The 25,758-nt window shown below is 44.3% G+C and overlaps 1 protein-coding gene across 1 annotated transcript in view; it reads right to left on the bottom strand.

Moving 5' to 3' along the window:
• Positions 1-25,518, bottom strand: part of LOC107121840 (ligand of Numb protein X 2-like) — a 34,284-nt gene extending 8,766 nt beyond the window's left edge. Inside the window, 5 exon segments of the mRNA XM_015424843.1 lie at positions 4,758-4,943; positions 11,296-11,664; positions 12,272-12,468; positions 13,362-13,588; positions 25,103-25,518. Of these exon segments, the coding sequence (XP_015280329.1) occupies positions 4,758-4,943; positions 11,296-11,664; positions 12,272-12,468; positions 13,362-13,588; positions 25,103-25,518 (1,395 nt within the window).
• Between the last annotated feature and the right edge of the window lie 240 nt (positions 25,519-25,758).

The raw sequence follows: 25,758 nt of genomic DNA, 5'->3' as shown, positions 1-25,758 counted from the left end.
GTAGAACGTGCAGGACTTTCAGGGGTCGGAGCCAGCATGCTGAGCTGGGCCTGGAAAGTTAACTGGTAACCAGTGCAGGGACTGCAGAGCTGGAGTAAATTGTTCTCTGCAGCCCCCATCAACAGCCTGACAGCTACATTCTGGACCAGCTGGCTTTCCCAAACCCTTTCAAAGGCAGCCTCCCTAAGGGAAACGGACAGCCTTCAGGCATGAAAGGCAATAAATACATTGGCTCTGCAGCAGGTTGACTGCTTCACAAACGGTTTTTTAAAAAAATGTCTCCCCTGATTTCTTCCAAACTGGTCAACACTGCCTGTCGCCTATATGTGACCTCTCAGTTACGCTGCCGGCTCAGCTTCATCACAGTCCCTCTGGTGCATGCCTGGGAGAAACAGGAGGAAGCTCATTTATTTAGGAAATTCACAAGCTGCCTGTCCAGAGGCCTGCTCAAAATCATCCAGAAGTGCCAGGGAAACTGGTTTGGCCGCGTTGGGGGTCATGCCGATCACAGCAGGGTACAAAATGCCCCAACAAAATGCTGTGGAAAACACCCCAGTGCATTTCCAGCCTCTGCTCTTTTTTGAATGATATTTTCCCACTTCTTTCACAGAAGGCTGAAGTTACCTCTGTCCCTTACAACATGCAAAGGGAAGAGAAACCGTCTCTTACAAAAGGCAATGGTGGACACAAAAGGCAACGGTGGGCACCCTGTGAACTGAGGCAGATCACGAGCGGGAGGGCAGGAAGGGCGGCCTCATTGCTTCATTCCCGTGGCCCTTTCTGACACGCCCAGGGAAATGCTGATTGCCACTTCGGGGTCAGGAAGCAATTTTCTCCAGGCTTTTTTTTGAGCTGGGCCTGGAAAGTTAACTGGTAACCGGTGCAGGGACTGCAGAGCTGGAGTCAATTGTTCTCTGCAGCCCCCATCAACAGCCTGACAGCTACATTCTGGACCAGCTGGCTTTCCCAAACCCTTTCAAAGGCAGCCTCCCTAAGGGAAACGGACAGCCTTCAGGCATGAAAGGCAATAAATACATTGGCTCTGCAGCAGGTTGTCTGCTTCACAAACGGTTTTTTAAAAAAAATGTCTTCCCTGATTTCTTCCAAACGGGTCAACACTGCCTGTCGCTTATATGTGACCTCTCAGTTATGCTGCCGGCTCAGCTTCATCACAGTCCCTCTGGTGCATGCCTGGGAGAAACAGGAGGAAGCTCATTTATTTAGGAAATTCACAAGCTGCCTGTCCAGAGGCCTGCTCAAAATCATCCAGAAGTGGCGGGGCAACTGGTTTGGCCGCGTTGGGGGTCATGCCGATCACAGCAGGGTACAAAATGCCCCAACAAAATGCTGTGGAAAACACCCCAGTGCATTTCCAGCCTCTGCTCTTTTTTGAATGATATTTTCCCACTTCTTTCACAGAAGGCTTGAAGTTACCTCTGTCCCTTACAACATGCAAAGGGAAGAGAAACCGTCTCTTACAAAAGGCAATGGTGGACACAAAAGGCAACGGTGGGCACCCTGTGAACTGAGGCAGATCACGAGCGGGAGGGCAGGAAGGGCGGCCTCATTGCTTCATTCCCGTGGCCCTTTCTGACACGCCCAGGGAAATGCTGATTGCCACTTCGGGGTCAGGAAGCAATTTTCTCCAGGCCAATTTGGCCAGGGATCCTAGAGGTTTTTTATCATCTTCTGGACGTGGAACAGGGGTCACTGGGGGGATGTGAGGGGGGAGGTATTTGTGAATTTCCTGCATTGTGCAAGGGGTTGGACTAGATGACCCTGATGGTCCCTTCCAACTCTATGATTCTGTCACAACCACTGGCAAACAGAGTGTCTGTTCCTTGGCTTATAGATACACTATATAACAAAATAATTGCCCTCCTTGCAAGATATTTTCACTGGCTGGAAATACACCTCAGCAGTGGGTGTTAAGGCAGGCTGTGTACTGCTTGGTGCACCTTAGTGTTCATGCATGTGCATTTATATGCAAACGCACTAAAGATTACTTCGTTTATGCCCTGCCTGCCTTTCCAATAGGAGCCCTCACCCTTCTCAGAACAGCCCTATGAGGGAGGTTGTGGGAAGCGCCTGCAGCTGGCCCAGAGCATCGCAGGTTGTTCTCCTCTCCTCCAGGTTATCCTCCCCAGAGCTTGGTGAGGTGGGCGAGGCTGAGGAGGTGTGGCTGGCCCTGGGGCACCCAGCAAGCTTCCACGGCACAAGTGCAGATTCAAACCTGGAGCTTCCAGATCCTATACACCACTCTAACCACTGCACCACACAGACTCTTGCGTGAGATGAGATCTATCCACGCCCCAAAGATCTAGAGAACCCAGGGGAGGGAAGGAAACCCGAAGAATGACAACTCCTAGCAACTCAAGCTAAAAAAAATTCATATCGCATCCTCTCAAAGTTAAAAAGTAGGGGACAAAATAAAGCCAGTAAGTGAGCAAAGACAGGCATCAGAAAAGAGGGACTGCCCCTGGTAAATAGAGAGAGTTGGACCAATTGCCACTTCTAAGGCATGATTTTTCCTGTCCGGTGATGCTAACAGTATTGCTCCTTAGATGAAAACAGGGGGTGGGCAGCATAGAGCATACTTCTAGCCTCGTTGTAAACATTTACTTAGAATCATAGAATCATAGAGCTGGAAGGGGCCATAGAGACCATCTAGCCCAACACCCTGCCCCATGCAGGACCAGCCTAAAGCATCTCTGACAAATATTCGTCCAGCCTCCTCTTGAAAGCTGTCAGTGAAGAGGAGCTCACCACCTCCTTAGGCAGCTGATTCCACCTTTGAACCACCCTGACAGTGAAAAGGTTTTTCCTAATATCCAGCTGATACTTTTCTGCATGCAATTTAAACCCGTGGCTTCGGGTCCTCTCCTCCGCTGCCCACTGAAACAGCTCCTTGCCCTCCTTCAAATGACAGCCTTTCAAATATTTAAAGAGAGCAATCATGTCCCCCCTCAATCTCCTCTCCTCCAAACTAAACATTCCCAAGGCCCTTAGCCTTTCCTCGTAGGGCTCAGTCACCCTACACTTCTCAGGGAAAAAAAGGAACAAAAAAGAGCCTTCAATGAGAGATTACAAGGAGGGTGAGAAGAAATGCATCAAGTACAGGAGTGAATTAATATTCTGTTCAGGCAGCTTCAATGAACAAAAATGCAGGCATTTGAGAAATCACACTCAAAAATCCTGAGCAATTTCCAGCTCAAAAATTCCCCCCCCACACACACACATATGAAAGCTGCGATATAGAGCCATCTGCCTTTGGCATCAGAATGACAATTTGTTCAAGTCCCCTTTTCTGGAGGAGGAAATTGGAAGGCGAGGAGAGGGCAGCTGGTTAAGATGTCAGGATGGCCACCAGGACAGGAGGCTTCAAGATTAAATGGTAACATTCTGCCCCTCCAGACCTCACCATCAAAGTACACATTCTGGTTTAGAAAACAAAAGATAAGATGGGAGCTGCCAGCCAGAATCGAATTTAGTAGTGCTAATGGAATGCCTTTGAAAGCGTCAGTACTCTGGCACCTCCCTCTGGCCTGCCAATGGATCTGGTCTCTGGAGCGCACCAGAAAAGACAGATGGGCCATCGAGGATGAGTTTCCACTGCATCGTGCTGTCACAGGAGGGTGCTGGCTGTGAGCAGGGTCAGAATTACAGCAGAACACGGAGATGCACTAGGCCTGGCCAGTCCCCGTCCTCCCCCCCCCCCCACGCCATGATCCAAGGTGTACCCTAGAATACACCCCAGAGTCTTGTGCTCATGTGAGTGTAGGTCCACTGAGGATTTGTCCCACGTCCCATTCCAGGGCCTGACATCTGAGGCTGAGTGTGAAAGATTTCTGATGGCCATTACATCATGTTTCCCAGGAAGGTCAGATCAGGAAAAATTAGTATTACTACTGGCAGATAGGGATAAAATTATTACTTTCAGAATTGGAAGGTCTGTTGCTGCCGTCATAAAGATAATAAAGACACACTATGGATTACGGCCGTGCAGGCATTCCTCAGCAGATGTAAAACGGAGGGAGAGCGATCCTTAAATATAGAAAGTGTGAAAAGCACTCTTTTGGAGACCATTGCCTATTCCTATTGCAAACTGTGCTTAAGAACCCAGTATTTGGGGCTCTTACTTAGCAGATAAGGGTTGCTTAGTTGCCCTTAATATCACTAGCTAAAATACTTCCATAAAGTAATGTGAGATGGGCCGTGGCCCAGTAGAAGCACCTCTTCTTTGCATGCCGAAGGCCCCAGGTTCAGTCCCCGGCATCTCCAGCTAAAAGGGCCTGGCAGTAGGAGATGTGAAAGACCTCTGCCCTGAGACCCTGGAGAGCCCCTGCCAGTCTGAGCGGACAGTACCAACCTTGATGGACCAAGGGGGTCTGAGTCAGTAGAAGGCAGCTTCATGTGTTCACGTGTGACAATGAAATGTACACTTAAATTCCATGGCACACCACCTAGTCTAGTGCCGAGGAGCTCTTCTGCCCCAAGCTGAAGTAGTAAAGGAATTGAGAGAAGGGGACTCCTCCAGCGGACAGTACCAACCTTGATGGACCAAGGGGGTCTCTGAGTCAGTAGAAGGCAGCTTCATGTGTTCACGTGTGACAATGAAATGTACACTTAAATTCCATGGCACACCACCTAGTCTAGTGCCGAGGAGCTCTTCTGCCCCAAGCTGAAGTAGTAAAGGAATTGAAAGAAGGGGACTCCTCCCCCAAAACCCAGCACCAGCCACGCCTCCCGAGACCCACCTTCTGATAGCTTGACTTCCGTCGATAGTGGTTCTGCTCAGGTCTCCTGCGCTGGAGCACGGGGCTGCCCCCATTGCTGCTGCTGCTACTGCTGCTGCTGTTTGAGGTGCCGCCGTCCTCAACGGAATCTGGCAGCTGCATCCCAGACTGACGCAGAACGACAAAGTTGACTCTTGCTTCACTAGACTGCCGGGGAAAGCCCAAAACAGAACAGTTAATGAGGCATTCTTGCAGAGTGAGGGTCGGTCACCCCCCCCCCAAGGTGGCACCCACCAGCACCTTTTCTGGTGCCAGCTAAAGGGTTCTAGGAAGTGGGTATTGCCAGGCTGGGCTTCTGCCCAGCAGGATTTCCGACTGGCCACTGGAGATCTGATTGGTTGTGCAAGTTTTTAAAAGGTTGTTCTGGCACCAGCTGCCAAAACAGGGATCTTCACAAAGTTCTTCACCGTGAGACTGAAGGTTAGTTGTGCATGTGTAAGAAAATGTATGTTCATTTTAAAAGGCACCTCATTAAAGCAGAGCTCCGGCCCGAAATGCCGTTAGAGTTATGTGGAAGACGTTTTCTGGATGTCCGTCCTACGGGGTCACAATTCCAAAGGTGCCTGCAGGCTATCTAAAGCTGGCAACCCCTGTTGCAGGGGGAGTAGAGCCGTGGTGTAATGGATCAGTTTGGGATGTGACCTCTATTGAAGACAGTGTGCTTTTCCTTCCAGTCCTTCTGTCTCAGCCCCACTGCATTTATGTTGCTTTGCTAGGACTCCCTGCTGTTAGACGTTCATGTTATCATATTGTGTCATCTGCCTAATGACTGACGGAATATCTCCCTTTTACTAGGAATCTTTACTGTCAGATTTAAATGTTATCGTTCAAAGACTGTTATCAAAGGTTATCGTATTTTTTTAATCGGTACCCATGGTGTGGCAGAAGTCACGAGTAGACAAGAACTGCCGCAGTTCATTAGAAGACGTTTGAGAGACTTTGACTATGAGAGCACGTCAATTAAGAGCCCGGAGAGTGTGCTCAACCTTTTCAGCAGGCATTCAGCCACCAACAAAAATGCCAGACCACTTATCTGAGATAATTCTTCCAAAGCACAGAAGGGCATTCATGCCAGCGCCCCGAATGCCCTACCTTCAGCTGTGAGGTCAGGAAGGTTTAATGGGATTTCATACTCAGATCGACTCTGTAATTGTGGATTGACTCTGTGGATCGACTCTGTAATTGACTCTGTGGATCATATTTTGCTTGATTGTCCCAGATTTTCAGCTCTAAGAGATGAACTGATCTACCCTTTATTTAACCAGGACTTCCTCTGTCCAGAAGCAAAATCATCCTGGTTACTTAGAGATGAAGACAAACAAGCAAATCACATGACAACTTTCGCAGTGGCAACCTTTAAATTCTTCCATGTTTTCCTGTGGAACAAGGTTCATTGCGGGATGAGGGTTTGCTGTTTATGACTCCGTTTGCAAAAACAGTAAAGACAATACAATATAAATTTTGTAATTGGCCTACTGATTAACTGAATACTTCTATCATACTTGTAATCCAGCTTCAGTCACAGTAAGAAAGGCAGACTCTAAATGAAAACACTATTCTACCTGCTAGGGAATGTGGAAGGAGAGGGACTGTCAAATTGATCTGTGTGTGGGGAGACTGAACATGGAGAAATCTCCAAAAGTAAGGGTAACTAAAGTACTGTGCCATGAGAAGAAAAGTAAATATCCATATTGGATGTCCAGTAGGCAGACACACAGACAACTGAGAAGGGAACACACTGTAGAATTCAGATGCTAGGCACAAAGTTGGGGAATGTGAATTCCCAAGTGGACTCAGGGGATGTTCTGGTGTGATACAGGACAGCTTCTCCAGGGTCAATTCCATTCCATGACAGGAAAGCTAGAATACACAAAGCTGCCTTATACCGAATCAAGGTCAACCAAGGTCAGTATCGTCTGCTCGGACTGGCAGCAGCACTCCAGGGTCTCAAGCAGAGGTCTTTCATTTATTTAAAGTATCCATAGCCTGCGTTATTGCAACAAACTCAAGGCGGCTAACAAAGCAGCAGAAGCTGTAGAGAGCAAACTTCACAAGGGTCCAATAAGTTAAAACCATTACAGAATTCCAGGCACAGTGTTAAAAACCAGTACACAGAGTTAACACTGCAAGAACACTTTCCCTGCCACCAAATGACCTCAGGAACAAAACAGTCTTGCACGCCTTGGCCAGTAAAAGCACCTGCCACACCCACTCTGGCATGACATTCCAGACTCCAGAAGAATGGGCCTAGCACTGAGAATGCCCATGACTGGACTTTTGCCAAACGGACAGTCCTAGGGGAAGATACCACCAGGAGAAAGCTGACTAAAGAACACAATGGTTGCATAGGAACACACCGGGAGAGGCTGTTTGAGAGGCCTTTCACATCACCTCCCTTTGAAATGGAGATTCTGGGGACTGAACCGAGGACCTCGGGCATGCAAAACAGATGCTCTGCTACAGAATCGCAGCCGCTCCCTATTCTCCATCAGGGCTTTTAAAAACTGGTAAGAGCTAGAGCACTATAATGTTATAACGATCTTGCACTAATGTACTAGTTGCCAGTTTTCGTTTCATGTCTACCATGTTTCATTGCAGAATTATAAAGAGAAATGTGTAAGCCAGTATATTTCCCCTTATAACTCCATAACAATGGTCATTTTACACATCAAACCAATAAGAAGCTGAATTTATGGCCTACTGTACCCATAACAATAGATATATCACATACCGTATTGTATCATATTTATAAAGCACAATCTCAAGAGGCCATTTTGTGTCTTCTAATGGTCCTTCGTTTACACAGAACAGCAGCCTGTTTTCATGTTTCAAAGCAGCTTATAAATTTTGAGATGTCAAATGTGTGGGCTTCAACATGCATGTTTGCTTAAAAATTCAGGTTTCATTTTAAAGTAAAGTTTTCGAATGGTTTTCTTTAAGTTTATAGCATACCAGATACGTTTCAAGGTGCTGGTTTTGACCTTTAAAGCCCTATGTGGCCGGGGGCCTGCCCATCTGAAGGACCGCCTTTCCCCACATGTCCCCCAGAGAGCACTGAGGTCGCAAATCCATTTGGCCCTTCCTGGACTGAAAGATGCCAGACTGGCCTCTACCAGGGCGAAGGCCTTCTCAGTGGTGGCTCCACACTGGTGGAATGAGCTCCCGGAGGACATCAGGGCCCTGCGGGACCTTTTACAGTTCCGTAGGGCCTGCAAGACGGAGCTCTTCCACCAGGCCTTCAACTAGGAGCCGCCACTAATAACACCAATAACATCAACAACTTCAACAATACTAACTAAACTGAATAATACCAACTAACTCTGCCGGATGCTGACCGGGGCCATTTTTTGGGAACATCTATCATGGTCACTGGGCTGTTATTGCTACCAGCACTTTGTTTTCATTTTATTCTATTTACTGTGAGCTATGACTTATTATGTTTGTGTTTTATATTTTTAACCCGGTGGGATAAAAATTGAATAAATAAATAAATATAAATAAGTTGGCACAATTTGCATCTCAATTTTTTTTGGAAGCAGAGTTGTGCCTGAGGCCTTTTTGTGGAGCTGATATGTGACTAGGGTTCAATTTAGTCCTTTTACAGGGCAGTCCGAAGCGGGTCTATTCAGAAGGCTACAGAAATGTACTCAGTGAGGCTGACTCCCAGGTAGTTATTCTTAGGATTGCTCTGTTAATCATATCACTGCGGTTGTGTTTTATGTTGTTAACTGCCTTGACCACACTGTTCTCAGTCACCTTCGGCTCCCAAGTGGAAATGTAGGACAGGAATATTTTAATACATAGGGTGGGGGCTGACTCCACAGTACATCCAGAATGCCCTTGCAGTGCCCACTCTCCACCCAGTTCTGAGCACTCAGAACACACACAGCTCTGCTGTTCCACAATGGAACTTCACATCTTATTGGAGAAGCAAGGCCAAGGCTGTAGTTTAAAGGGACTACACAAGGGAGCCCAAAACAGCTGACCAGTGGGGAGACTGCTCAGCTGTTTTTCTGGCTGTCTACGGCAGTCTCTTTAAAGTTTAAAGGGACTGCACACAAGACAGCCTGAAGCAGCTGAGCGCTGGGCAACATCTCCCTGCCACTCAGCTGTTTTTGCAGCTTTTGCTGGGAACAAAAAGAGCAGGGGTTTAAAGGGACCCCTGCTTTCTGCTCCATCCACAAACTGCCACAAACTGCTTCAAAAGTTTGCAGAAGTTCACAACGGTAGACCTGCCACAAACTTCTGCTTGTGAACCATGAACAGGGCAAAGTTTGTGATGAATTTTGCTTCGTGGTTCGGTTTATGCCCATCCCTGTTCACTAACACTATGTTTTGAGCCTCACAGTCCTTCCTCAAAGTCAGGAAATCATTAACAGAGCGTCCGCATACTTTTGGATTATTTTCTGTATCGGTATTCACAACAGAGAAATATTTGTACCAACTACAGACCAACTTATCAAAGCTGGTCTCACCCTTCACTAACTTTCAAAACCTGCCGGTGGCCAAACTGGTTTCTGTTTTGCTTCTCAATCTGTCACAGTTCCTTTTTAAGTCAAAGCAGCCGTCACACTCCCCAACAGAACTAATGCCATCACTTCACAGGCTGACAGCAAATGGAGGCCCAAAATGACAAGGCCCACGTGCTGGGAGAAGAAGTGCAGTGAGCTGGTTAGAACGCTGCACAAGGACAAGAGAGACACAAGGACAAGAGAGACCCAGGTTCGAATCTCCACTTAACCATAATGCTCATTGGCTGACCTTGAGCCAGTTCTTTTCTCTGTGCCTAGCCTACTACATAGAGCTGCTGGGAGGATAAAGTGAAGAAAGGGATTCTGCCTCAAGCTTCTTAAAAAAAAAAGAAATGGGTATCAGTACAGCACAGTGAAGTAGCCTCACACTAAAGCTTTCAGGCAGAGAAACCCTGAGAGCCCGATATTCTACAGCCACTATTCTAGGTGCATTATGAAACAACACATATGCTAACTATACACTGGCATGTGATACAACCCACAGGCTCCATAACCGTCTAGAAGGCACAAATGCTTTGGAAATGTTTTGTACAAGGGAACCCCGACATGGTGTCCACCAATGCCTTTCCTGGCACCCACCAACCGTGTGGGGCCAGGTAGAGCTTTCAGCTAGCAAGGCTTCTGATTGGCTGTGCGGATTTTTTAAAAGTTGCTTCAGCAGAAGCTGGAACGGTACCACAAAGATCTTCACTGCGTGACTGATGGTACGTAGGGAGTACGCAAGAGAATATTTTAAAGCCATACGTTCATTTTAAAAAACACCCTGTTGAATACAGCTCCTAGCCTAAAATGTTGAAGAGTTACTTTCAAAGTTATAGATGACCTCCCTCCCTGCCAGTCTGTCGCCAACGCCACCTCCCAAGGCAGCCATTTTGTGGCTGCGCCCACACCTGTGCGCCAGAATTCCAAACATGGAAAAAGGTTGGGGACCTCTGCTTTATACAAAAGAGCACATAATCCATACATATTTCCAAGGAATGCAAGGTGGTGGTGGTGCAAATTCAGATCAGCCGGGTTTGTTGAGGGGTCTTGATGCCTGAAATGTCAAGTCTGTACACACCAGTTCTTAAAGCAACCCTGCTTTATCAAGACCTCCCATTTCTCAAGCAGCCAAGTCAGTCTATTTTACACTAATAAAAACAAGATAACTTCCAAGATAAACTTCCAAGAACATCCACCAAGATTGCAATTGCCGTATGAGATGCAGTTGCGTAAGTGAGACAGATTCCCCTTGAATACAGTTGATGATGTAATTTGTGAACAGTGACGCAGAGGATCTTTCCTGCAACCCAACCACTCCGGTTCATGCCGTATGGAAGTGCACCTTGACATTCAGACGTTCTTTAAAGTGAAAGAAACTTCCCCTCACCTTTACCCTCCGCCTCTTTCCTGTCATTCCTTTCCAGACTGCTTCCATTTTAATTCTGGAATGTAAATCATGCTGACCAAAGTATTGCTTATGCAATATTTTTTTTAAAAAAAATAACACCTTTTTAAAAGCTGGAGGCTCTGAACTGCCTCTCTGATGTTTATTCCCGGGGGAAACCAGCACAAGTTATCCTGTGACAAAAGGCAACGTTATGGTTTCCTTTTATTCACTTGCTCCTCAGGCAACCCAAAAAAATAAAGAATTGCAAGGAAAACATTTGGTGTGGCTGCTCTCTCTCTCTGTGTGTGTGTGTTCCCGTCCCCCCTGGGAGGGGCTTAGCAGAAGACTGCCTGCCTCGCACACCCAAGGCCCCATTTCCCATTCCTGGCATCTCCAGTTATACGGGCAGCAAGGCTGTGAGAAGAACAAGAGACCTTGGAGAACAGCTGGAAGTCAGACCTGACAACACTGGGCGAGAGACTGACTCATCCTAAGGCCACTTCATGTGTTTGTATGACAGACACTTCCCTATTGCAAAATGTGAACATTCCTGTGATCAGTTCATAACAACATGGGCTGTTCCATTATGTAATGTTACCTGGATTATCTGTGCGGCTATCTCAGGTGTTCCTTGTCGTAGATCCTGCCCATTGATAGAAAGGACTTTATCATTCCGACTCAGCCTCCCATTCTTGGATGCCAAACCTCCATCTAGCAGGTCCAGAATGAAAATCCCGGGCTCGTCAGATTTTCTGATCAGTTTGATACCAAGGGGTTCAGACTGGTCTCTCTTCACGAGAGTGACGTGGATCACTTCCTGGTTTATCGCAGGGCTGGAATCTGGTTGCCCAGGCTTGGTGGTGAACCCTTTCTCTTGCAGCACTAGGAGGTGGAGTCCCGCACAGGGCTGGCGCAGCAAGGAGATAGCTTGGCTATGAGTCACACTGCTAATGTTGACACCGTTCACCTTGGCAGAGGGATAAAAACACTGCTGATTAGAATGGCATGGCTGGCAGCTCGTGATACCTCCCTACCCCAGTGTCCCTCCCCAGCTCCCCACTTGCATGCAAAGAGAAAGCACAGGCCACAAAGCCCAACGGGAGGCTGGAGGCCACAGGCAGAGTTCGCTTTCGTGGGTTGCTTTTGTTGCCACAGCTAAAGCAAAGGCAAAAGAAAGCCGAATGTGTCCTTTGACTTCAGAAAGGAATGTAGGGCAAAAGCCAGTGATGGAAGGCAGGAGGAGATTATCACCAGGGAAGCACAATGAAAGTTCTTATCAAGATCCGAAGAAAGTAGATCAAGAGCAGGCCCCCCCCCCTACACAAGTCGGGAGACACCCACAGAAAGCCACAGCACACAAAACGGTGAAATGCCACGAAGCTCTAAGCAAAAGCCAGTTCAAGACAGCCCTTGACTATCACTGGTTAAATTGTTCTTGCATTCCCATCCCTGACGACCCATCATCTCCTATATTACTTAATTCCAAGGTTTAAGTCAGAATAAACCAACTATTTTTCAAATGGCAGCTCATCTTTTACACTGTTCAATATCTTAGACTTTACCCAAACCCTCACCTCCAGGATATGGTCTCCAGGTGCAATTCTGCCATCAGTGCCAACAGCTGAATCACGGAGAACTTCTTGGATGACGATGTTGCCAAGTGGCGTGTCTTTACCACCAACTATCCGCATCCCAAGGTCTTCCTCGGGGTCATCTCGGTGAATTTCAATTAAACTGGTCTCCGCTAAAAGACTAGCTCTCTGAGGCAAATCTGATTTTGAAAATTAGAGAGAGATGCAGTTGCAGATCAGTGCAAAAGGTTTTAAAATGCATAAAATAAGCGCACACAATAAAAGCAAAAACAGCAAGTGAAAGCAACAAAGAAGGGGACTGAGAATAAAAGAGCCAGAATCACAGTGCCTTTACATAAATATGTAGTACTGCTACATTTGGAATACTGAATAGTGTTCCATTCATCCCATCTCTAAAAGACAATCACAGAGCTAAAAAATTGGAGAAAAGGCAATCAAACGCTGAAGGGGGTTGGACCACCTTCCATATGAGGAAAGGCTACAGAATTGCTGTTGTGGGGCAACACCAGGGGGAGGCTTGGGCATCAGAGCCCTGCTGGAGAGACTCCATTTGGTTGGGCACCACAAAAAACACAGGGTGCTGGACCAGCAAGGCTTTTCCTGTATTCTTAACTATTTGAAGCTTCTGAAATTCTGCTTTTGCAGAATTTATTCATCATAAGGGAGAGCGATTATGCAAAACACTGAAGCCCCACCCCCAAGCCACCCTTTATTTGGCCTCCTCTCTGGTTTTCAGGATTTCCGCAGACATTGCCAGCCCCATACACTTTCAAACATACATAACTTTGTAGCCATCAGGGATAGAAACTCATTATTGTTAAAAAGAAAGCTAAGGCTCTGCACCTTTTCTATACCATGGTGAAAATGTAGCATAAACATAGCCCTGCATATAAAGCTGCAAACTTCCATCTCTCCTTCAAGGCCAATCGATTCTCATAAGTACGTCAGGTGGGAAGAAAACACACTTAATTTCGGCACATTGGCCTGCAGGGTGCAGCTGGTTTCAAACACAGGGTCACTTTCTCTGGCCACTAAATTCCAATCTGAGAGAGAGACAGAGAGAAATGCATACCTTCTTCACTCCCATCAAAAGCTGGATTAACCAGCCCAGGTTCTGCGGTCTCCAAGGATACCACAGCAGCAATCGAGCTTCCAGCCACCAGCGTTGACAGCCCGTTCACTACCTCAGGCTCTTTCGGAGGATTTGCTTCTGGCCTTGAAAGGGAATCTCCCTTCAACCTGGAGCGAGGATTCTTCTTGCTTTCTAGCTGAGCTATGTATTTCCTGAAGCCAGGGCACCTGCAGGGGAAGGCAAAGGAACAACTGAAAGGAGCTGTGTGTGAAAGGAGCATGCAAGCAGTTCAGGAGGCATCACAAGTCTATTCAGGCACCTTTGTACTGGGGAGGGGAGGGGGAACACCAGGATTCAGGCTTCCCATCTGCTAGCCTCACCCCCTCCACACACACAAATAAAACAGAACAATGAGTTTAATAAACCAAAGAAAAGGAGAAAGATAAAGGCCTCGCGTTAAAAAAAAATTACTAACCAAGTCTTGCTATTTCAAATAAATGCAAGACTCTTTTAATGCTGAAAAAAATGCTTTGACTCCAGAAAGTCAGCAGAACAATGGGCACGAAATGGGCAGATGGGTTACCTGTGACGTCAGGCTTTAAGAGAGACTCTGGATGTGCCCAGATGTTTCCTAATGGTTTCTGCCAGGCTAATTACATAAAAGGTTGCCGTGATTATTTACTTGGCTTGGCTCAAAGAGGCTTTCCCAATGTTGAACTCCCTCTAGGGCTGCCAGGGAACGAATGAGCATGTGAATTAACACTCCCTGCAACATATTTTCCAGAAGCATTACAGCCCAACCTAGGAGATGGTAGGAGGGAGAAGAATGGGAGTCACCGGTGAGGCATGAGGAGGACATTTGCAGGCACTACGTGCCAGTAACTTCAGAAGGATTTTTCTTTGTTAGCAGGGCAAGTCAACAAACACCTCTTGTAAACAGGAAGACTGTGACAACCAGGGGCAACGGCTAAGTAAAAAGCATGCTGTAATATCTGCAAAAAGGTGTGGTGTAGTGGTCAGACATTGCCTGCTTTCAAGCACAACTTTGCACCCATCTTCTATACTCTTGTGAAAATGCAGCATAAACATAGCCTTGCATACAAAACTGTAGGGCCCATGGCTCAGAGGTAGAGCATCTGCTTGGCACGCAGACGGTCCCAAGCTCAATCCCTGGCGTCTCCATTTGAAAGGACCAGGCAGTAGGTGATGTGAAAGACCTTTCTCTGCCTGAGACCCTGGAGAGCTACTTACTGCCAGTCTGAGTAGACAATGCTGACCTCGATGGAACAAGGGTCGGATTCAGTAGAAGGCAACTTCATGTGTTCATGTGACAATGACTGGAGAGACCCAGGTTCAAATATGTGTTGCTCACAGGGTGACCCTGCCACAGTCACTATCCCTCAGCCTACAACAGAGCTGTGGTGAGGATAAAATGCACTATTTGTTCTCCTTCTTTGGAGGTAGGGAGGGACAGAAACAATAAAGACTAGTTGTTGACAACTGTAGGTATCCTACAGCCTTACAAACGAAAATGCACAATGTGGTTGTGACGATCTACTGCAATTCTAGTTCTTCTTTTAAAAAATAAATTGCCACCACCTAGTTTATACCTGGTTAAACCTCTCTACTTAAAAATGCATACATAACCCTTACTGCCCACCCCAGTTCTTAATTTGGCTTCATTTTCTTCCTACAGATTAAAATGTAACTCAACCCTGGTCATTTCAGTCACATGAAAACCTGGAAACTCTGAGCTTAGTAAACATGTTGAGGAAAGCGATCTGATAACAGTTAAGACTGTCGGCGACTCAAGAAAACAACCTTCTGCAAAGTACATGTGAAACTGGCCATCTGAAGGACCACAGACACCGCAAGGATTAAAAGCAGCCCTGTGGGACGAGGCCCAGTCTAGCCCAGCAGCCAGCCCTGGATTGGTTTTGCTTGGCCAAGCCACTGAATGGGCGGGTGTCCCACGGGGACCTGGCTCACTCCCAGCCATCAGCATCCCAGGAGGCAACAAGCACCCCACCTTCTAGCCTGCATCACCACTGGCCAGATCCAAGCCAATTTCTGCAGTAATGCCACAGGGGCTTGGCTTGGGCTTGGCCAGTAACAAGTACGGGTGGGGACAAGAATACCTTGCTCGAGGAGACAAAATATGAGCCCTGGGCCAGCTGGATGCCCCCTGGAAAACCAGGGAAAACCTGAACACTGAATTAATTCTGTGTGGCATTATAGCTCTGCCTTCACACACTGACTTCAACAGCTGTGTTAGAGATACGATTTTTGTGCTATCTTGCTCGGAAAAAATGAAGCCCATCATTCAACGTCACACTTCAAGGACACCGCAACCACAGTCTTCAAACCACATTATTTCATAAGTGTGTACTACTATCAACAGCATACATTACCAGAAGTGCATTACCATTTCAATGTATATGTTTTACATTCCAGCAGAAGAACCAAAGTTTTAACTCTGTTCATTTGTCTTCCCAGTCAGTAGCAGGGATGCTACTCTCTGTGATCCAAAATATTAAACTTCTAAAATAAGACTGAGGACAAATGTTTGTAACTGGTAACTGTAAAACTGACATGCTTTCTCGTGACATGCTATGGGATGGCTCAATTCAGACATCAGACCAAATCATGCTGATGGAGACGTAACTGTGTGACATCTGAATTGACCAGCTATAGTTTGCGGATCAGAAGTAGGTTTGCACTATGATTGGGAATTAGGAGTTCTAAATGAAGGATTTATTTATTTCTCTGGTTACAAAGAAAGGTTTGGCATGACATCTACGTACTTATGTAAGTGCCATCAAAGTCACAACCAACTGAATCATAGAATTACAGAGTTGGAACGGGCTGTACAGGCCACCGAGTCCAACCCCTGCTCAATGCAGGATCAGACTAGAGAATCCCTGAAAGGAGTGTTTGTCCAGCCGCTGCTTGAAGACTGCCAGTGAGGGGGAGCTCACCACTTCCCCAGGCAGCTGATTCCACTGCTGAACAACTCTTACTGTAAAAGTTTTTCGTAATATCCAGCCGGTACCTTCTCGCCCTTAATTTAAACCCATGATTGCGAGTCCTCTCCTCTGGTACAGACAGGAACAGCTCCCTGCCCTCCTCTAAGTGGCAGCCCTTCAGATACTTAAAGAAAGCAATTATGTTCCCCCCCAATCTCCTCTTCTCCAGACTAAATATTCCCAAGTCCCTCAGCCTCTCCTTCAGGCCGCCGATCATCCTCGTCACTCTCCTCTGCACCCACTCCATTCTGTCCACATCGAACTATTGATAAGAATAACTGATGGTGACCCCAGCAAAGAGGCAAGTGAGAAGCAGAGGTGGTTTGCCATTGTCTTCCTCTGCAGAGTGTTTCTTGGTGGTCTTGCATCCAAGTACCAACCAAGCTTAGCTTTTGAGATTTGATGAGATAGGGCTATACCATGCTGCCTTCCCTCCCACATGATGTCTAGTTCCAGACATGAGGGCCATCTCACCCTATCAGAGGCTGTTTGCACACTGGAGACAGGAATGAACACTTGAAGCTGAGTGCTGAGAAGATGGAAAGCATATATTGAGAAGCAGTCCTGAACTGGCTCAAAGCATGATTTGACATCATGTTTAAATTAACTGCTTGAAGAAAGGTAGACAAAGCTTATTTTTTAACTTCCAAACCGATGCATGGCAAGATTGCATCTACTTCCTATTGTTTCCAATAACAGCAAAGAGCTTGAAGTGCAGCTCTGGAAAAGCTCTGCGTGGGCACTCCATGAAATTGCCGATCGTTCGGGTTAGAACAGATAAAAGGAAGTACTTCTTCACATAAAGAGTGATTAACACATGGAATTCACTGCCACAGGAGGTGGTGGCGGCTACAAGCATGGACGGCTTCAAAAGGGAATTAGATAGGGGCTCTGGGGCAAGTGATGCTCTGTCTTCTTAGTGCTTGGGGGGGGCAACAGTGGGAGGGCTTCTAATGTCCTGGCCCCACTGGTGGACCTCCTGGTGGCACCTGGTATTTTTGGCCAATGTGTGACAGAGTGTTGGACTAGAAGGGCCTTTGGCCTGATCCAACATTGTTCTTTTCAGATCACTTAAAAATAATACTGAATCTACATAATTTGTTGTTGTTGTTGTTCAGTTGCAGTCGAGTCCGACTCTTCACGACCCCATGGACCACATCACGCCAGGCCTTCCGGTCTTCCGTCGTCCTCCAGAGTTTGCTTAATTTCATGCTCATTGCATTGATAACACTGTCTAACCATCTCATCCTTTGCCGTCCCCTTCTTCTGTTACCTTCAATCTTTCCCAGTATCAGGGTCTTCTCCAGTGAGTCCTCCCTTCTCATTTGGTGGCCAAAGTATTTGAGCTTCAGTTTCAGTATCTGACCTTCCAGGGAACAGTCAGGGTTGATTTCTTTTAGGATTGACTGATTTGATCTCCTTGCAGACCAAGGGACTCTCAAGAGTGTTCTCCAGCAGCATAATTTGAAAGCATCTATTCTTCGGTGCTCGGCCTTCTTTATGGCCCAACTCTCGCAGCCATACATCACTACTGGGAATACCATTGCTTTGACCATATGGACTTTTGTTGGCAGGGTGATGTCTCTACTCTTTATTATGCTGTTTAGATTCGCCATCGCTTTCCTCCCAAGGAGCAGACATCTTTTAATTTCATGGCTGCAGTCACCGTCTGCAGTGATCTTGGATCCCAGGAACATGAAGTCTGTTACTGCTTCCACGACTTCCCTTTCTATTTGCCAAGGAGTCATGGGGCCGGATGCCATGAACTTAGTTTTTTAAAAATATTTTTTATTGATTTTCAAATATTATAATACATAATAATTTACTGAACTCGTCTTTCCAGTAGAATACATAGATATAATGAAAGTCAGTAGTTAATGTTCAGGAACTAAACAATTTTAACAACAATAAACTCAACTAATAGATTCAGTATATTACCAAGACGATAGCATTAAAACATGAATACATTATCGCCCCCTACTCATTATTAATTTTTTTTTCTGACCATATAATCATTCACATATAGAGTTTAATCTGGTTTAACTATTTCTCAGCGTGTCATTAAAGAATTCAACCTGTTTTTTAAAAATTACAGTACTGACTATTTTGTGCATGTCCAGTCTGTTCTAGTAAAGTTTCCAGTTTTTCCAGTATTGGGAACCACCTTTCGATATAGTTTGTACGATTTGAAGAGGGGTCTGAAAGAGAAATGCTATCAGCCACTTTGTCCATGATAAGGTGTTCCCATATCTTAGAATACCAGATGGAAATTGAAGGAGGGTCACTAGTTCTCCAACAAGAAGCTAAAGTTGTTTTCGCTGCGGAAAGAAGCAGTGTTATAAGATCTTTTCTGATCTGTGGAATAAGAGTTAATTTCCCAAAGATTTAACAAAACGACTTCCGGTGTACACGGAATATCATATCCTATAAGGTTTTTTATGTGATGTAAAACTTTAAGCCAAAATTGTTGCGTAATCAAACATTCCCACCAATAGTGGTAATGTGTTCCTATCTTACCACAACGTTTCCAACATAGTGGTGAAAAAGTATTATTTATGTGGTGCAATTTCAGATATGTCAAGTACCACTTGGTCATGATTTTGTAGCTTTGCTGTTGTATATTTATAGAGTTTGTGTTCAATGCGAAAGATGACCATATTGTTTCCCATTGTGATATAGAAAAGGATTTTTTGCAATCTTTATGCCAAGAGTCAGCATACGAAGATAGGTTTAGGGTTTCCGGATCTAATACAATTTTATAGACAATAGATATTAAACCCCTGTTTGCTAATTTATGTGTTGTTAGTAGTTTTTCAAAATTAGTAGTAGGTCGAGAAAGAGTAATTTTCAGTATTGGGGTATTAAGAAGTGTTGTACCTGCAGGTATTCAAACCAAGGGATGGATATACTATTTCCAGTTTCCAGTTTGGTCTTTTCTATAATATGTCCTCTATTGGTTTTATCAGAAAGTTTAGTTAACTGATTGGATCTCCACGTTTGAAAAGTGTGTTCATGTTGCGCTGGAGGAAATCATTTTTGGCCAAGGAATGATGATGCTATAGATATCTCTGGAGCTAGATTTTTCTTTTTAGAATTCCATATTTTCAGTAGTGCATATATAAACATATTGTCTGTTTCTTGGATAGGTGTTATTAGCTTATTTGACCATAAGATTTCATAGTATTTTCTAGGTTTGAAGTAAGTCTTCTATATATATCCATTCCATTGTGTCACTTGAATGTAGTATCCACACTAAGGAGGATAGTATTGTAGCTTCATAATATAAACTTACATCAGGAAGTGCCATGCCTCCTCGTTTCCTGGGCCTTCGTAGATTGGAAAAACTGATTCGTGATTTATGATCTTGCCAAATAAATTTAGTCCAGCTATTCTGCCATTGTTTTAGGATATTTTTTGGAATCCAAATTGGAATTGCCCTAAAGAGGTATAAGAGTTTAGGAAAGATAAAAGTTTTTATCACATTTATTGATTTTGATTCCATCTTCTAAGTTGGTTGTTGGTTATCTGTATAGTCTCAGAGTAGTTAATTTTAAAGATGTTTCTTATATCTAAGGGGATCCTAATTCCCAAATAGGTCCAAGATGAGGTAATCCATTGATATTGAAAATGTTTTTCAATGAGTTAATGGGAATCTTGAGAGATATTTATAGGATATAGGATAAATTTTGTTTCGTTTACATGTAAGCCAGAATGTTGTTGGAATTCTAATAACACTTTTTCTATCGAAAATAACGATTGCTGTAGTTCTGAGATGTATAAAACGAAATCGTCGGCAAATAGGCTAATTTTTAAAGTGTTATGATTAACTGCGATTCCTTTTATTTTTATAGAGTTTTTAATTTTATTGGCTAAGGGTTCTATAACTAAGGCAAAAAGAAGGGGGAGGAGAGGACAGCCCTGTCTGGTTCCTCGGGAAAGTAAAAAATCCTGAGAAGCAATACTATTTAGAAATACTTGAGCAGTTGGGTTTTCATAGAGTGTGGTGATTACTCTCTGAAAATTTTCTCCAAAATTCATTTCTTTAATAACAGTTTTTTAAAAATTGGGTTCTACACTATCTAGCTTTCTCGATATCAAGAGCCATGACACATGTGTCTGGTATATATTTTTTACAGTATTGGATTATGTTAATAGTTTTACGAATATTGTCCGTAATGTCCCTTCCTGGGATAAAACCTGATTGATTTGTATGTATGTATGAGCTTATAAACTGGTTTAGCCTGGTCGTTAAAATACGTAGTAGTAAATATCTTATAATCACAATTAAGAAGTGATATGGGACGGTAAGATTTAGGTGAGGATGGATTTTTACCTTTTTGGGGGATCACTATTATCCTAGCCTGGTCCCACGTTGGAGGTAGTGTACCTGTCTTAAAAACGTAATTACAAGTGTCGGTAAGAGGTAAGGCTAATGTGTTTACAAACAGTTTGTAATATTCTGCCGGGAACCCATCTCGGCCTGGGGTTTTGCTAGGTTTTAATTGTTTAATTGCTTCTCTAACTTCTTGGGTTGTTATAGGTTTATCTAAAAATTCTCTATGTTCTTGGGAGATTTTCTTAACTAAGTTGTGGGATTGTAAATATTCTGTTATTTTAGAATTAAGTGGGTTTTCTGTGCTGTATGATAGAATTTAACAAAGGTATTTAAAATTTCTTTAGATGTAATTAAAGTGTTTCCCTGTTCATCTTTTTTTATTTTCCAGGATAGAAGTTTCATGAATTTGGGGTGTCGGAACCAATATTTTTGTTTGAGAAATAATAAAAAAATTTGAATCTGTTTATAGGTTTATCTAAGAATTCTCTATGTTCTTGGGAGATTTTCTTAACTAAGTTGTGGGTTTGCAAGTATTCTGTTATTTTAGAATTAAGTGGGTTTTCCGTGCTGTATAACGGGGTGTCGGAACCAATATTTTTGTTTGAGAAATAATAAAAAATTTTGAATCTGAGTTGTTTCAATAACTTCTAGTTTTTTGCGTTCCGTCATTAGTTGTCTGTACATTTTTTTAGAGCAAGTCTTTTTATGTTGTTCTTTTAAAAACTTTATGGTTTTGGTAAGATCATGCTTTAATTGGTTTTGTTTCCTGTTGTAATAGGAGGTTACTCTTATTACAGGTTTCATTGCATCCCAAACCATATCTTGGGACACTCCACAAGAGGAGTTTGTTTTAAAGTACTCCTACAAGTTTGCCTCTATTTCAGCACATGCACTTTGGTTTAATAGGATATTATTGTTCAGAGACTAGTATCTTCTTGTTTTTTCCTCACTCATGTTTTTTAAGGTACATTCTGTCCATGCGTGATCGGAAAAGGTCCTTAAGCCTATATCTGTATCTAAAATTTGATTAACAAGAGAATTAGAAATTAAAATATAATCAATTCTTGTAAAACTTGCATGCCTTGGAGAGAAGTAAGAGTAATCACAGACCCCAGGATGTTGTATTCTCCAAATGTCAACTAGATTGTGTTGAGCAAAAAGAATTTGAAGTGCTGGTGGTGTATTTTGTTGATTCAATCTTGCAAGGTAATGAGGATTATTATGCGATTTGTCCCAGAGTGGGTCAATGATACAGTTGAAGTCTCCTCCAACTATTACATGTCCTTCTTGGAAATTATCTAGCTTTGTTAATACTTCTGTAATATATTGCTCCTGGCCACTATTTGGAACATAGATTGAGACTAAGGTGTAAACTGCGTTAATTAGAAGGCCTTTCAAAAATAAAAAGCGACCACAAGGATTGACTACTTTGTCATGCAGTATAAAATGTATATTTTTTGAGAGTAAAATGGCCACTCCTCTCGATTTGGAGGAACCCGTGGCTTGGATTTGTGTTGGAAACCATTTAGAATTAAACACAGGGATATTCGGTTTTTTGAGATGCGTCTCCTGTATAAATAAAATGTCTGGTTGCATTTTCACCAAAGAGGAGGTTAGTCTCTTCGCTTTTATTCTACTGTTCAATCCCCTACAATTCAGAGAGAATAGTCTAGTAACGGGGCTCAAACGATATGCTCTATCTATTAGTGGAGCAATCCCCTCCTCCAGCTCCATTGCCGTTGCTAACCATGAGGCTAAAAAAGTTTTTAATTCAGACTCACCCTCAGCGGATTCGGGCATCCCGTGGAATTTTAAGTTAGTTTCTTTTAGTTTATTATCCAATGCCATAATTTTTGTTTTAGCCCATTCTTCTGACTTTTGGAGGCACTGCACCTCTCCTTGCATTGTAATGGTGCTTTCAAGGGCTGATTCGGCTGCTTGAGAAACTTTGTTGAGTGTTTCCGTTAATTTTTCGAGTCGGTCTGTGAAAGGCTTGAGTGCTGATCGAATTTGGTTGCCGATGCTGTTTTCCAGATGCAAAATAGTGTCTAGAAATTCTTGGCAGGATAAGGCAAAACCCTCCGCTTTGTTAGGCGTTTCTCCGTCGGCCATTTTGTGCCCGGTAGCAGTCTTCTTTCAGGAAGTAGCTCTTCAAAGACTGCGGGGTTATCGTGCCTCGTTTCTTTTTATTGTTATTTAGTTTTCCCATCGTTACAGTTAGAAATAGGTTGATTTCGTGGGGTTAGAAGGTGAATAAGGAGATGTGGATGGAGGAGCAAAGTTCCTAAGTGTCTGCCATGAAGCTCGGCGACACCACGCCCCCATCTTAGTTTTTTTGATGCTGAATTTCAAGCCAATTTTGTGCAAGAGACTCTTGAGGTCCTCTTCACTTTCTGCCATTAGAGTGGTATCATCTGCATATCTAGGTTATTGATGTTTTCCCGGCAATCTTAATTCCAACTTGTGATTCATAAATGACTTAATTAGAAATGGTTGATATAGCATAATAACCAAAGGATTCTCTGCTCTGTTACAATGCCACTCTAAGAAGTTGTAAGTTGATTTATTCCTTAGTAATGAAATCAGCTTAATCACAGAGTTATGTATTTGTATTTTTAAAGACAGAATTAAAGAAAACTGCTAAGCTATCACCACTTTGTGAACTACATTATACAAAAGCATTCAATAATTTTTTTCTTTCTGTGTCCTATTAAAAGAATACTAACCTCCAAAATCAGTTAAGCAATTTTATTATTTAAAGCATCTACAATACCTAGACGCAACATATAAAATGAAAACACACATGCACAGGTTGGTATGGCTTACAATATAACAAACAAAACCAGCACCCTGCCAGCCAGGAATATAAACTGCCAAAACAGAGCCTGAGTTAAGGGCAACATAAAGATAGTCTTCACTGGATCAGATTCAGAAACCTCTTTTAGATTGCATTCATGCATGTGGGGAAAGTACACTATGTCATACCTGTTTTAATTACATAGCGTAGCAAATTAGTACGATGCATGTCAGAAGAGTGGTTGCCTCTTAACTGGGCACGTCAGTCATCCATACTCATGGCTGCAGATAGGGGGGCACTGCCCCCTCACTGTCTGTTGCAGAGTGAGGGCAGACAGGAACCAGAGAGGTCTTTAGTAAACTTAATGGAGACTATGGGCAAGAGAGAGCAGCAGCTAGTGCTGCAGGTGGAGTCTCCAGCACAGCCGAATGTCACGGCCAACAACTGCAATGGCTGAACAACGGGGTCACTGCAGGCAGACCCATCCTTTACCATCCGTCAGAAGTCTTCTCAACTTGCCCTCTCAGTTGCCTGTTGTCTATAGGAGGGGACAAGGCCCCCTTTTGCCCAACATGCAACCTGCACAAATCAACAAAAAGCTTGAAATAGCACACGCATGCTTTGAGGTTGAATTCGCTGCAGTGTTTTCAGTGGTGACCTCATTTCTAGGCCACTCAAGACATACCCATCCGAAAGAAACAGCCGGGCAGGGGCAGTATAAAAAGCTGACATAAATCTGTCAGGTCAGTTTCATAATGCCATCTACTAATTTAGAGTCCAGTGGCACCTTTAATATTTGAAAAAGTGTGAATGCACACAAAAGCTCATCCCTTGAATAAACCTTTGTTGGTCTTAAAGGTGCCCAACTGGACTCTAAATTTGTTCTACTGCTTCAGAGCAACACAGCTGACTACCTGGATCTATAGCGTCTACAGGTGGCCCCATATGTCCAGGCAGCAGGGGACTTGGCCGTGGTTCTGACTTCTAACACAGCCACCACCTGTGTCAATTAGACCATCTGTTGTCCGTTCATTCTCATGAACCTCCCATGGTTTTGCAAATTAGTGCCAAACTAGATCCAGCAAAGAAGACATCTAGGAGTGAATCTCCCACAAGAATTCTAACCTTGACAGCAGCTTCAGAGACGCCTCAGTTTAGACTCAACTGTGGCATTGGTGGAGGAGCTGTGTGTGTTGGTGGGAGGGGCTCAACCATTTTTCCTTGCATTCCATTTTTTTGGGGGGAGGGGGATACAAATCACCTTCCACCCCTACAGGTACTTGTACCTTTCCCCCCATGTGGCAGTTCCAGGAACAAGGAGAGCAACTTCCAATGGGAAAACAGACCAGAAGAGGAGGGGGTGATATTTTGCTCTCAGGAGACTGGCTTCTGATTTGCAAACTGGGGGGCTGGGGAGGAGTGCTGATATTCACTGCTACCACCTGCTACCACTTCTCTGGTTCTTCCCTGTTTGCAACTCTTCAAGTGTTTCAGCAACAATTCATAAGCTGGGAGGGTTCACCATTATCTGTCCTATCAAATATAGACTGATAACATGCAGTTGAGTTAATCACGTACGCACCTGTTCTGCAAGTGAGCCTCTAATTCGCACCGCTGCAGAGTCTGTTTGCAGTCCTCTTGGAAGGGGCAGAGGACAATGAGCTTATCCAGCAAGTTCCGCACCAGCAGGCTGGACTTCCGGCAGTTCTGGAAAGAGAGTTTTTTCCGATCCATAGGACAGAAGTTGTACTCTTGCATGAAGTTCTCCAGGCACTTGAAACAGTACGTGTGTCCACAAGGCGTGTCCATAGGCTGGAGCAAAGGCTGAAGGCAAATGTGACAAACCAGCTCATCATCCACTTCGTCCTGGAAGTTATAGAGGTGATTGTCTGGCGACAAGTGGGACTGTCCGCATACACGGCAGAGTTCTCCAACTTTGGAAGTGGCCTCTTCTCCCGCAGGCTCAGCCATGGTGCCCAGCATCTGGTGACTTTACATCAGGGGAAGGAAGGCAGTCCCTTTAGGTCTGCTGAGAAGATACTGGCAAAGAGGCGGGGTTTCTAAAACAAAGACAGACAACAAAGCAATCAGTGTTCTGACATCCAAGCCTAGGATGCTTACTAGGAGGTTAGAATCTAATCAGTCTTTCAGGAAGAACAACCATTTCCATTCTTTTCACTCTGCTCCATGACTCTTTGGTAGCATTTTTTATTGTATCTTCCATGATAAAAGACCTCT

The sequence above is a fragment of the Gekko japonicus genome, unplaced genomic scaffold (genome assembly GCF_001447785.1).
Source record: "Gekko japonicus isolate JY-2015 unplaced genomic scaffold, Gekko_japonicus_V1.1 scaffold1114, whole genome shotgun sequence".
Taxonomy (NCBI): Eukaryota; Metazoa; Chordata; class Lepidosauria; order Squamata; family Gekkonidae; genus Gekko; species Gekko japonicus.
This window is presented reverse-complemented; position numbering and strand designations above follow the sequence as displayed.